Source organism: Petaurus breviceps, unplaced genomic scaffold, assembly GCF_028583685.1.
Source record: "Petaurus breviceps papuanus isolate PSGF00001 unplaced genomic scaffold, PetGlider_PUasm1.0 91133, whole genome shotgun sequence".
NCBI lineage: Eukaryota > Metazoa > Chordata > Mammalia > Diprotodontia > Petauridae > Petaurus > Petaurus breviceps.
The window spans coordinates 53,512,724-53,526,707 of NW_027187419.1; the positions used below are offsets into that span (position 1 = coordinate 53,512,724).

General features: G+C 40.3%; 2 protein-coding genes across 7 annotated transcripts in view; one reads left to right on the forward strand and one right to left on the reverse strand.

Annotated features, from left to right (window-relative positions):
• Positions 1 to 7,774: 7,774 nt before the first annotated feature.
• LOC138155280 (WD repeat domain phosphoinositide-interacting protein 4) lies at positions 7,775 to 11,980 on the reverse strand. Its single transcript, XM_069080438.1, has 2 exons — positions 9,989 to 11,980; positions 7,775 to 8,543 (listed from the first exon to the last, which is right to left on the reverse strand). The coding sequence occupies exon 1, from the start codon at positions 11,135 to 11,137 to the stop codon at positions 10,052 to 10,054; it is 1,086 nt and encodes a 361-aa protein (XP_068936539.1). The 5' UTR covers positions 11,138 to 11,980; the 3' UTR covers positions 7,775 to 8,543; positions 9,989 to 10,051.
• Positions 11,981 to 13,377: 1,397 nt separating this feature from the next.
• Positions 13,378 to 13,984, forward strand: part of IFT88 (intraflagellar transport 88) — a 115,651-nt gene continuing 115,044 nt past the window's right edge. For 3 of the 6 annotated variants that reach the window (XM_069080582.1, XM_069080577.1, XM_069080580.1), the window contains exon 1: positions 13,406 to 13,536. The gene's annotated coding sequence lies outside the window, so the exon portion shown is untranslated. Of the gene's footprint in view, positions 13,546 to 13,565; positions 13,707 to 13,984 lie in introns of those variants that run through there. The other 3 variants (XM_069080581.1, XM_069080578.1, XM_069080579.1) reach the window with 3 other exon arrangements.

A 13,984-nucleotide genomic window follows, 5' to 3' on the forward strand; every position in this document is an offset into this window, starting at 1 on the left:
ATTGATATGACACTGAATTAGGGCAGTATTGTCAATTTATTATTTTGTTTCAAATAATTTTCTTGAATTATTTACTGTAGTATGACATTAAAGATTTTTTATTTATGTTGTTCTAGAAGACCTGTGAACCTTAAATTATCTCTGTGCATCCAAACTTCTAATAACAATTGCTTTATCTCACGTGTTCTTTTAATGTTTTTATGGTCTTAATTCTCTTTTGTTTCTATATTTTGCATTTTAAATTTTTCATTTTTTCCTTTCAGAGTCTCTACTACTGTGGTGAAAATCTCCATTACATCTTCTCTTTTTTCTTTAAAAAAAACTGAACTTTTGTTTTTCATATCACTTTTCAAGTATTTTTCTTCCCTTTTCCCTACCCAGTATACCATTACTTGTAACAAAGGGGGGATAAAAGCAGTTCTGCAAAACTAAGCAACAAATCAACTGAGTCTAATAGTACAATGTTCTATGTCTAATTTCATTCCCAATATTTTCTCATAAATTTTCTTTTTGAATCATCCTGGAGTTTCTTGCTATTGTTCCATGATCCCTTTTCAATCAGGAGATTTGGTTCATTTTCCAACATAGCATATAATATCTGCTTGCAGTGTTTTGGCACCTATTTTGAATTTTTGCTTATTTTGCCTTCTGTATGAGACTCTGGGTTGGCTTGTCTGTGAGCTAGGTTTTCATTTAGGCTTTCTCACTCAGTCATCTGGTTTTTAATTAAGCCTCCAGCTTTCATTCACAGTCACTCATCTCTAGTTTCACCCTGTGGATTCTTTGACTCCTCCTGCCACTGCTGTACAGCTGAGGTTGGGAATCTTCAGTCCCCTCTGTATATGGAGGCAAATTCAGGTGCTTGTCTAGAGTTAACTGTGGAAATAGAGTCCCTGCCTTGGCAGGGGTTCCAGTTTCCTTTCCCTCACACAGAAGAGCTTTCCTTTTAGCCTCATGCTCTGTCCTATGCTCTTTGTTGCCTGGATCTGCTCTGTCCTTTTTTTTTCTTGTCCTATTTTTTTTTTTTTTTTGCTTCTTGGAGGGCAATTGGGGTTAAGTGACTTGCCCAAGGTCACATGGCTAGTTTTTGTATTAAGTGTCTGAGGCTGGATTTGAACTCAGGTCCTCCTGACTCCAGGGCTAGTGCTCTATTCACTGCACCATCTCGCCACCCCCTGTCCTATTTTTTTTTTTTAATTTGTATTTTATTTTCAATTAACAGGAATTTACTTTCTCTTCTTCCCACCTCCCAGTTCTGCTGAAGGGAAAAAAAAAAAAACGCTTTATAACAAATATGCATATCCAAGCAAAACAAATTCCCACAATGGCCATGTCCAAAAATATATACTATTTAAAAGGCTCCTGGGTGATGCTTTGGCTAGAGTGCTAGGCCTGAAGTCAAGAAGACCTGAATTCAAATCCCACCTCAGACACTTACTAGCTGTGTTAACTTACCTTCTGTTAACCTGTCTACCTCAGTTCCCTCAACTGTAAAATGGAACAATAGAAGCACCTACCCTCACAAGATTGTTGTGAGAATCAAATGGGATATTAGTAAAGCACTGGCTTCGTACTGCGCCTGGCATAGAGCAGGCACCTTTTAATAAACACTTGCTCTCACCTTTCCCCTCACTGGGAATATTGACACCTCTCTGTTAAGAAGTGGCACCTCCTGACATTTCATTGGTACTCTATAATCCTGGTTGGTCATTTTGTTGATTAGTTAAGTCTCTTTTAAAAGTTGTTTGTTTTCACAATGTTGTTATTCCTGTATATATTGTTCTTACTCAGTAGCATAATGATCTTCCTAAAGCACAGGTCTGATCTCATATCTTCCCCCCCCTTCACTTCCAATAAATTCTAGTGGTTTCCTATCAGTTCCAGGATCAAATAGAAATCTTGCATTTAGCTTTTAAAGCCTTTTATAACCTGACACCTTCTAACTTTTCCAATCTTCTTACACTTTACTCCTCCACTTACCCTATGATCCAGTGACACTGGCATCCTTGCTCTTGCTCAAACAAGACACTGCTCCTAATTCTGGGCATATTCAATGGCAGTTCCCCAAGCCTGTAACACTCTCCCTACTCTGCTCTGCCTCCAAGCTTCCCTGGCTCCCTTTGAGCCTCAGCTAAAATCCCTTCTGCCAGAAGCCTTTCCTGGTCCTTTTTAATGCTAGCATCTTCCTTGAGATTACTTCCAATTTACCCATTAAGGAGTGGCTAGGTGGCGCAGTGAATAGAGCGCTGGCCCTGGAGTCAAGAGGACCTGAGTTCAAATCCGAACTCAGACACTTAACACAAAACTAGCTGTGTGACCTTGAGCAAGTTACTTTAACCCCAACTTCCCAACCTTCCCCCCTCCAAAAAAAAAAGTAATTTTATCTATCAAGCTGTACATTGTTATTTGTATGTCGTCTTTTCTATTAAATTGCCAACTTCTTGAAGGTTGACTGGTTTTGATTTTCTTGGTATCCTTAGCTCTTCACACAATGCCTGGCAGAGAGCAAGAAATACTTGTTGACTGATTTGCTTGTTGACTTCTGTTCATTTCACTCTACGTGTGTTCATACAAATCTTCCCAGGTTTCTCTGAAACCATCCTTTTGGTTATTTCTTATGGTGTAATAATATTCTGTTACATCTATATGCCATATTTTGTTTGGCCATTACCCAATTAATGGGTACCCCCTTAATTTCCAGTTCTTTATCACTAAAAAAAGAGCTGGCATAAATATTTTTTCATTTTTCTTTTTCCTAAGGTCCTTTTCCTTTTTCTTTGGTCTCTTTACAGTATGGACATAATAGTGGTATCACTAGGTCAAAGGTACAGTTTCATAAATTTGGAGCCTACATAGTTCTAAACTGCTTTCTAAAATGGCCATACTAATTCACAGCTCTAACAGGGCATTAATGTGTTTACTGTTTGGCAGCCCCTCTAATACTTGTCATTTTCCTTGTCATCTTTGCTCCTCTTCTTACCTCCAGTTCTTCCTTTCCTTTGTGTGGTGTGTGTAGCTAAGCAGAATCAATGTCTGCCTCTTCTTGAGGGATACAAAGGTTCAACTGAGTCACTACAGTGGGGGGAGTTACTAGCAGAGACCCTTAACCTATGAGACTGCCCAAAATGATTTAGGGTATAGTTTCATTGAGTGAGAACTAAGTACTTGCATTCTTTGATCTTATTTTATGAGGTTTTTACCTTGTGTATTATTTTTGTCTTATTTATCTTGTGGATTTGGTATTAGGTATTCTAAATCTAATGTATAATTTCTTTTTTCATGACATTTGGGGCTTAAAAAAAATTTGGAAAACATTTCTTTCATTTTGTCTATCACATGATTCTAAGTGTTATTTTGCTTTGAAGTAATATTACTTCCAGGCTGGCCTGTAAAGGAAACACTGGTGGGGTTCATGGGCTTTGAGTGGCTACTGACCCACAAAGTGCTTTGAACCTGGGATAGATGTCAGGGGATTCATGTATGAAGGAGGGCCCTCCCTGCTAAGGAAAGGAAAAAAATAATATGATCCTGCTCCAATTATAACAGCTTCAATATGAGTCATCAATGTCCCCAAAATGGAAAATGCAAAAGATAGAGATATTAACATTAACACTTTTTTTCCTATTGAAATTTCAAAAACATAAAACAGTTGTCAGAATGTAGAGGCCAAGGGGGCTCAGAAACCAACTTAACCAGTTACATTACTTTGCCAAGCAGAGAACATGGCAACCAAGGATACTACTGAACACTAATGCATTTTTTAAAAGCAATATGGAGGACCAAAAGCCATTCCTCAATACATAAACATTTCTCAAAAGAAATACAAACTGTTAATAGCCAAATTACTAGTAATGAGAAAAATATAAATCAAAATAGCTCTAAAGTTCTCCCTCACATCTAAAAAATTAGCCAAGATGACAAAAGATAGAAAGTCACTGGGGTCATGTAAAGACCAGTACACTGATATATGTTTGGTAGAGCAGTGAATTAGTCCAACTAGAGTAATTTGTAATTATGCTAAAAAAGATGACAAAAATGTCCATGTTTTCATACAATGACCTCAGTGTTTGTCACATACCCAAAGTAATATAGAAAAGTCCTATACTAATAATAGCTGGCATTTATATAGTGCCTACTATGTGCCAAATACTGCTAAGTGTACTTATGTGTACTCACAATAACACTGTGAGGTAGACACTATTATTATTATTATTATTTTACAGTTGAGGAAATGAAGCAAGCACAGGTTTAAGTGACTTGTCCAAAGTCACATAGTAAGTACATGAGACAGGAATTGAATTCGGGTCTTCTTAACTGCAGGTCTATCGTTCTTTCCATTGTGTCACTTAGCCACCAAAAATATACTAAAATATCCATAGCAGCACTTTTTGTGGTTACAAAGAACCAGAAATAAAGTGAGTGAACACTAGCTGAATGTCTAAACTTAACATGAATTACTATGACAAGAAGCAAATGAAGAAGTAAATTAAGACTTAGTCAAACTCAAAGGAAAGTAAGCAGAACCAGGAAAACAATAAATACAAAGACAACAATATGAAAGCTATAGAAGCATATTAATGTAAAATTTCAAACATGAAATGATTGTTTTTTTCATTAAGAGAATTGACTAAACTATAAATTTAATATAGAGTACCTCATCTGCCCAGGTTATTACCCCTTCTAAGGGCAATCTACTCTCTCTGACCCTTAAAGGGATTAAACTAGGGTCTAGTCCATGAGGAGAACCTACTTCCATTCAGTGGAAAGCATTCAAATTTCAATTTAGTTGAGATTTTCCATATTCATCTGTGGAAAGAACCCACTGTTCCTCTGAGAGTCTTCTAGGAGGAAAGAGAGATATAGTTGTTCAACTGCTCAAAATGTTTACTCAGCATTGTATTGTTACATATCTTGATTTTCTTTCCTGGATTCCTGTAAATCAAAGGTTCTCAGTGTGGTCTGAGGGAGATCTTCTCAGAGGATACATAAGGTCAAAACTATTTTTCATAATAAAGCTAAGATGTTGTTTGCCTATTAAAATATTCCTCCCTTTTCTAACTACATTATGAAGCATGCTTCTTCATGCACTTCAACTTAAAAAAAATCACAACTGATGGAATGCAGAAGCAAATATGATCATCCAGGTGTCTTCTATTAAACCAGAAATTAAAAGAGATTTGCAAAAATATGTAAAACATCCCAATTAATAAATGATCAAAGGATATGAAGTTTTCAGAAGAAGAAATTAAAACTATAATCACATGAAAAAATTATCTAAATCACTATTGATTTAAACAAATTAAAACATCTCTGAGGTACCACCTCACATCTATCCAATTGTTAGTATAACAGAAAAGAAAAATGATAAATGTTGGAGATGTGGAAAAATTGGAACAGTAATGCATTGTTGGTGGAGCTGTGAACTGATCCAACCATTCTGAAGAGCAATTTGGAACTATACCCAAAAAGCAACTAAATGGTGCATACCCTTTGATCCAGAAATACCACTACTAGGTCTGCATCCCAAAGACATCATAAGAAAGGGAAGGACCCACATGTACAAAAATATTTATAGCAGCTCTTTTTGTGGTGGCAAAGAATTGGAAATTCCCTAATAATTGGGGAATGGCTGAATAAGTTGTGCTATATGAAAGTAATAGAATAGTATTATGCTGTAAGAAATGATGAGCAGGAAGATTTCCGAAAAACCTGGAAAGACATATGAACTGATGCTGAGTGAAGTGAGCAGAACCAAAATGTTGTACACAGCAATACCAACATTATGCAGTGATTAACTATAATAGACATAGCTCTTCTCAGCAATACAATGATCTAAGACAATTCCAAAAGACTCATGATGAAAAATGCTAACTATATCTGGAGAGAGAACTATGTAATCTGAAGGCAAATTCAAGCATACTATTTTCACTTTTCTTTCTTTTTCCTAGTTTTTCCCTTTTGTTCTGATTCTTTCACATGATTAATGTGGAAATGTGTTTAACATGATTGTACATATGTAACCTATATCAGATTGTTTGCTGTCTTGGGGAGAGGGGAAAGGAGAGAAAGGAGGGAGAAAATTTTGGAACTCAAAATTTTATAAAAATGAATGTTGAAAACCATCTTTTACATGTAATTAGAAAAAAATTTAAATTCCTATTAAGGAAAAAAAACGTAAAACAATGCCACTACTCACTTTTTAAAGGAAAAGTTATTTCTCATAAAATGCTACTTATGTTGACATAAAGTTTTTAATTAATACAAATTTATTGGTTTTAATTTCTAATGTGATAAAAAATGATAGATATAACCCACACAAAAAAAAGTTCTTTGTGGTCCTCAATAATTTTTAGGAGTATAAAAAAGGTGCAGAGAACAAATGATTTGAGAACCACTTTAAGTGTTACCTAAATTGGTCTTGGACAGACATTTTAGAGGGTGTGGGAAGACTGTCATTTTGGATATCTCTCTGTATCAGAAATGTCTTAGAATTAGATTAACCTTAAAAAAAATTATTTCTGGAAGATTGATGACTCAATGCAGAGTACACTACTAGGTTTTTTTTTCAACAGAAGGAAAGATTTTTTTAAAAAAAACCTGAATACAGGGGCGGCCAGGTGGCCAAAGTGAGTAAGAGTACTGGCCCCAGAGTCGGGAGACCTGGGATCGGTTCCAGCCTCAGATACTTAGCACCCACACAAAATAACTGGCCGTGTAACCTTGAGCAAGTTACTTAACCCCAATTGCTTTAAAAAAAAAATCTGAATGCTGTATAATTACAATGAAGGAGTTTAATCCTAAGAAAAATTGAAAAAAGAATCATCCTCTATTTGTGCAGGTACAGAATATTACATATACTTCAGCCTTGGTTCAAGTGTGGGTTTGTTTTGATGAATTGTTTTTCTTTTAAAAATCTGTATTAGAGGGGAGGCTAGGGGGTGCAGTGAATAGAGCACTGGCCCTGGAGTCAGGAGGACCTGAGTTCAAATCCGGCTTCAGACACTTAATACAAAAACTAGCTGTGTGACTTTGGGCAAGTCACTTAACCCCAATTGCCCTTCAAAAAGAAAAGAAAATAATAGCCATTTAATAAATGCTTATTGAAAAAAAATCTGTATTAGAAGGTATTACTGGCTGGATACCAGAAAGGGGGAATATATTTGGAAATGAAGGTGATTTTAAAACAATGTCTCAATAAAGGTTTTTCTTAATAAAATGGAAAAGAAGCATTAAAAAATGGAAAAAGATTATGGCCTTATAAAATGGGGGGAAAAAAAGCACTGGAGACAGACTCAAGTTTGCAAAAAGTTTGGCAACAGACCCAAATAAGTAATATCCTCAGAATATTGACAGATGAAACTAGCAGGAAGATAACACACAGAAAAAGGAACATATGCCAGTATTTTTGTAATGATCTATTTTTATCATCAATGACAATGGAACCACTACTACATTTGGAAAATACCTGAGTTCTCAATACTATATGAGGAAGCAGTACTGGAATAAGATCAAGTCAAGAAGATTGGCTGGATCAAAGAGACCCAGATCCATTCTTTGATGAAGGTGATATAATCTTGAAAGTACTGAGAGATAATTTTACAAGTTATTTCAGGAGACAGAAAAGATATTAAAAGAGAGGAAGAAATCACTTACAATAAAACTATCTCTCATAAAGTAAACAAGAGGACAGTAAATACAAACCTATATAACTACTTTCTCAAGTTTAGAAAATCTCACATTTTTAGTCACGATTAACTGAAAGGTACAAAGAATATAACATCTCATTGTATTTATTATTTGCTGATTACAAAAAAAAAAAAAAGGCAAAACACAACCTTTAAAGGCCCCCTCCTACAAGGAGTTTCTCATGTATGTGTTAAGATCATACAAATTCTGATTTGTTAAATACAAACACAGATAACTGTTCAACAACCCTCTGATTATTAATGTCAAGTGAAGCATAAAATCTTATGCTTGCTAGAGGTGTTTGCCACTGTCATGGAGGATGTTCTGTGTAGGGTCCATGTGGCATCTGCTGGGATGCATTAGGATTCTCCAGATGCTCCTCTTTTAAGATAATATCATGCTGTTAAGTCCCAATTTATTACAGAGTCTTCTCAATGAAATCCATGATTACTCAAACAAGAGTACAGGAAAACACAAAGGCATCAAAAAGTCCTATTGTCCAGATTACGATAGGCAGTTCACTGGCCAGTCTGTAGGTGGTCAATGAGTTGGGCTCAGAATTGAATAATTCCAAGAGAGCAAGCTGCATTGCACTTGAAAAATTCCAGTCCTTATTATGATACCAAGCTGCTCCTTGACATAAAATCCCAGTTTTCAAAAACTAATGTTTTCATTGTGATGCTGTTTTGGTATGGCTGTGAATGCTGGGATACCACAATCTCCAGCAAATCAAAATTGCATGTTAACTAAAAGGCAATGGAGAGGTGCACTGTGGACACAAGTAGGCCAACACATATTTCCAACAATGACCTACCTGCATGTAAGAAGTGGTGTAAGGATTATCATCCAGGAAAAACCTAATCAAAAAAGGAAGTGGGTCAGTCATGCTGCAAGAGAGATAAAAGATGAACACCCTGGGCAGTGCACTGATATCTATGAAATGTGATAAACTGTACCAATACTTATAAAATTTTATGACTGGATTCTTAACCTTTTTTTTTGAGTTATAGACCCCTTTGACAGTATGGTGAAGCCTACAGACTCCATCTTAGAATTATGTTTTTAAATACAAAAAATAGAGTGCATAGAATTGTAAAGGAAACCAAATAATTATTACAGAGGACCAGAAGGTATGGAAGAGTAGTATCTGATAAAGGGAAATACCCACACTGATGAGTTTCCTTTTAGATAATTAAATAATTTGTTGCCAATTGCCTGTATCTTATTAACTGAAGAGCTGTGGGGAAACAAGTTTACACTAAAAGAAGCAAATATTTATTAAACTTTTCAACTCTTGCCCTCAAGAAGTTTACAATCTATAAGGAAGACAAGTCACATAAAGAAATAACTATGAGGCAAATCAGAAAGTATAAATTAGTACAATGAGATGCAAACAAAATGTTTTGAGAGATTTGAAATAGTATAGAACACCTCGACATTTCCTTTAATTTTATCACACTCTAGCTTGTAGCCTATTTATTTTTACACTTTGTTACCCCACCCCTTCCCTAATGATATTATAAACACCAGGAGAGCTGAGACTCAGTTGTTTTTCATTTGCATTCTCAGTATCTAGTATTCTGACTGGATCCAAATAAGAAATTACTCAATGTTTTTTTAAATTAAGTCTCCCTCTCTCATAAAGTTCTCCCTTTCCCACAAGGGGGAAAGAAAACACTTCTTACTGAAATTAAGACATGAAAAATCATCTTCATATCCGATATCCTTTTTCTTTTTTAACTGATGGTTTTATTTCCTTCTCTCCCTAGGGGAGGGGGTGAAGTATCAGTTTCTCCAACAGGACAAATTATCCTACCTCTCTTATACTCTCTCTCCCCCAAATTTTTTAGAATCTCTGGGCCTAGTTTGGTGACACATGGAAAGACAGGTAGATAGACAGGTAGACAGATAGATAGAGGGAGGGAGGGAGGAAGACAGAGAGACCGAGAAAGAGACAGAACTACAGAGGAAGAAACAGATATAGAGACAGAACGAGATTATAGAAAGATAGACATAGATATATAGAGATAGAGATATGAGATATAACAAATATAGCTATAAAGAATTACAGAGATAGAGATATAAACAGATGTATAGATAGGTAGGTGGAAGGATAGAGCATTTATTAAACACTTACTTTTTTTGTGCCAGGCACTGTGACTGGGGCTTCTCTCTGTAGCAAATGAAAAGGAGGGAGCTGGGCTGCTACATCTTTGAGATCTTTTCTAGTCCTAAAGTTGAATGATCCTATGGAGGAGATGGGGGCGGGGGGCTCTCAGAAATTAAAGACCCTGCACCTCACCTGAAGGAGAGAGAAGGCCCCCAGCGCGGTGGGGGGTGGGGAGAGGGCGGGAGGTCGGGTCTCTCAGAAGTCATCGTCGTCGCAGATGTCCAGGTACACATCGAAGGCCTCCCGGTTACAGTTCCCGTCAGGGGTGAAGACATACTTGTGGAAAGTGCCGTCCACGCAGATGGCAATGACGGAATTGACATTCTTGGAGGTGTTCCGGCCAAAAGCACAGATGCAGGCGGACTCGGCGGGGACGGTGAAGCTGGCCAGGCTCCACTGCGAGTCCACGTACTGGCCGATCATGGGGCCCACCTTGCCCACTCGCGCCAGGGCGGACCTTCGGTTGAGCCTGGTGTCCTTGAGGGCGAAGACGTGGACGGTGCCCTTGTCACTGGAGGCGCAGAGGAAGGAGGAGTCGTGGCTAAAGTTGATGCAGTAGAGGGTGGCCGGGTCGGTGCCGCGCCTCAGCTCCACCAGCTTCTCCTTGGTCTGCGTGTCGAAGAGGCGGATGAGGGTGCCCTTCTGCGAGGCGGACGCCACCACAGTGCCGGGCTGGTTGAGGGACACGCAGGCCACCTCGCTCTGGTGCGCGTTGATGGTGAAGGGCGCCGACGACGTGCCGGGCTTGGTGCTCGCCAGGTCCACAAGCTGCAGGCTGCCGCATTTGTGGCCCGGGAATACCAGGAGCTGCTTCTCCAGGCTGGGGCAGAGGTCGCACAGGCCCTTGGGGTTGTCGCGGGTGTCGAACTCGAACAGCTTCTGCGGGTCGTTGGGGAAGGAGTAGACGTAGATGCGATTCCGCAGGACGATGACGATCTTGTCGTGCCGCATGCGCACGGCCAGGGCGGGCTTGGTGAAGGTGAACTCGAGCACCAGCTTGTCTTGGCTGTCTCGGCCCTCGCGGGCGTCGTCCCAGACCAGCACCGAGATCTCCGAGAACTTGGGGCTGCCACCGCCGCCCACGATGGCCAGCAGGTTGGAGCGGTGGAGCATCTCCACCAGCGCTACGCTGCCCACCTGCTCGTGATCCAGGTGTCCCTTCTCCATCAGGGGCTCCACGTTGTAGATCCGGACCCCCGTCTCCATGGCACAACAGAAACAACTCTGGTCCTGGTTGAAGCGCAGGCTGGTCATCCCGCGGAGCTGCGGCTTCTGAGCCATGGCGAAGTTCCGGCTAGGGGCGAGCGGGGGGAGGGGTTACAAGAACGGAGTCCCGCCGAGGCGAGACGAGACTGCCCGACTGGAGCCGAAGGTCGGGACTGGGGGAGAAACAGCGAAGCTCCGCCCCTCAAGCTGTTCGTTCTCGTCGCTACCTCCGGATTCCTGCTCCTACACGCTTCAAGTTCCGCCATCTCGGGGGTTCCGCCGGCCGATGCTACCGCCCGAGGCTCGGAGATTGGGAGACCTGAATGGGAATTCTACTTTGTTGTTTTATACCTTGCAAGTTACGAAACCTCTTTACCTCAGTTTTCTTACTTGTAAAATAGGGACAAAAATAATGAGGTAATAAGAAATAGGAATAAAAAGAAGGTATCACTCCTACTTTCCTAACTAGGTTATTGTGAGGATCAAAGAAGATAATGTATTCAAAGCGTTTTCCAAAACTTAAGAGCAATAATATAGGTAGCTGGGGAGGTTAAAGCAGCTAGGTGGAAGCTAGGTGTCTATTTTTGTCTGCTGCTAGATAGAATAGTGAGTAGATTACTGGACTTCGAGTCAAGAAGACCTGAATTTAAATTCGACCTCAGACACTGTGATCCTGGGCAAATCACTTAATGTTTGCCTCAATTTCCTCATCTGTAAGATGGGAATAATAATAGCACCCTCCTCCCCATAAGATACTATTTGTAAAACACTTCCCAAACCTTAAAACACTTTGTAAATGCTAGGGTTGTTTGTTTGTTTGTTTGTTTGTAAGCTGGCAGTACGTGCTGCCTAAATTAACTCATTTTTGCTGGGGAAACAATAATAGCTAACATTTAAATAACTGCCAGACACTGTGGTAAGCACTTTACAATTATTATCTCATTTGCTTCTCAAGAACAACCCCGGGAGGTTGGTGCTATAATTTTCCTCATCTTTCAGATGAGGAAATAGAGAGGCAGAGGTTTAAGTTATTAGCCCAGGATCACAAAGCTAAAGTTGGATTATGAACTCGGGTCTATTTTGATTCCAGGTCCAGCGATCTATCCACTGGTCTATCTAGCAGCAGACGAAAACAGACAAAAATGAGGCAGCATGATCTGGGAATTGATTATCTATGTGGGGTGAGGGAAAATGGGGAATTGAAGATGGACTGAAGTTGTGAACCTGGAAGGATGGTGATGCGCTTGACAAAAAGTTTGGAAGAGTGAGTTACGGGGTAATGGGAGGAGAGAAAGTGGTTGAATCTCTTCTTCCGATTAACTTCAGTTTATTTAAATAAATACTAGGAATCCCCGACGTTCCCCTAATAGCCTAAAGGCAACTCACAAGGAGTAATCTCTTCAATTTGATTCAGAATTTCACCGACAACGCTGTATGTAAATGTTTCGCCTAATATGTCTTTATATCACTTCACTGGAAACACCTAGTTGATCACTCAGAACTTACAAATAAATAATTCATAACTTTTCAGATACTTCAAATCCACAGTAATAGACTTGGACCTTTCCTTCTGATCTACTTTTCCTTTTTTGATCTTAATGTTTTCAGTTTTTTCCACCTCGCGTTATTTCATAAATCTCTTTGAAGATTTCTTTTGTATTCCTAATAATACCTTTCAATCTTAATTGCATCAGTATTAACTTTCACTAACGTATCGCAGTTTAACTATTCCCCTATTTTTGGACATTTATTTTGCTTCCGGTTTGGGATTTTGTTTTTGCAGTTCCGTATTATTCCGCTGTGAGCCGTGAAAATGTTCGGACAAGAGAGGTTTGGGGAGGGTTTTGATTTTCTTTTTGGTCGTTTGTTTTTCTTAATACTTTCCGGACACACCTTAAGGATTCCTTTAAAAACAGCTTTGCTAAGTAACAAACGGGATCACTCAATCTCTCTGGTTGGTTTTCCATAATACTTTCAGGACACACCCTAAGGGTTTCTTTAAACACAGATTTGTAAAAAAACAAGCAGTCCCACTTATTTGAGCTCCGCCCCTCCCTCATGGAGCCCTGCCCCTTCACCTAAAGCCTCTCCCTATCCCCTCACTTCCTAGATCCCGCCACACCTCCTTCCTAAAGCTTTGCCCCTCCTTCTTAGAGCCCCATCTCTCTCAATCAGATCCCCGGCCCTCTACATTAAAGCCCCACCCTCTACTTAGAGCCCCGCCCCTCTTTCCTAAGTAGAGCTCTAGGTCCCATCCTTCCCGCCCTGAGCCCCGCCCCCTTGCTCTCCTGAGCGGTCGGCCCCGCCCCCTCTTCTCGCGCAGAGCACTCTGGGAACGGCTTCCTTGGATTCCTCGGTTGCCAACCACGCATAGTGGTCCTCGCTTCCCCCTTCCTGTGTCCCCGCCGTTTCCCGGGAAAACCGTTGCTTCCTCCCGCTTTTCCCGTAGGGACTTCCGCCCCTTTCCCTGGGAGGTAGGAGGGGTACGTCTGGGACCGGGAGGGGCGGCACCCATCGGTGCCGGGGATGCTCCAGGCCTGGGGAGAGCTGCGGGTGCTCGTGGGGCTCCCATCCCCCGCTGAGGCTGCAGTAGGACTGGGCAGGGCAGGATACACTCCCCTAGTCCTAGACGCAATCACAGCAGGTATTCTGATGGCACATTGACTTGCAACACACTTTACTTGTGCGCTTTTATTTGAACCTCACAATTTTCTGATGCAGACACTCTCTGTTATCCCCACTTTAGAGATGGGAAGACTGAGGCTCAGGGAGAAGTCCTGGCCCAGGCCCCACGGCTAAGTGCCCAAGATAGGATTTGAAACGAGGTCTTCCTGATTCAGGTTCAGGGCTGTAACCCTTTGACACCCAGCTTCTTATCAGCCCTAACTAGATGGACCTGAAGCCCCATGCACCTAGTGCCCC

Coding starts and splice junctions, on each gene's coding strand:
- LOC138155280 (XM_069080438.1), bottom strand. CDS start 11,137: ATGGCTCAGAAGCCGCAGCTCCGCGGGATGACCAGCCTGCGCTTCAAC.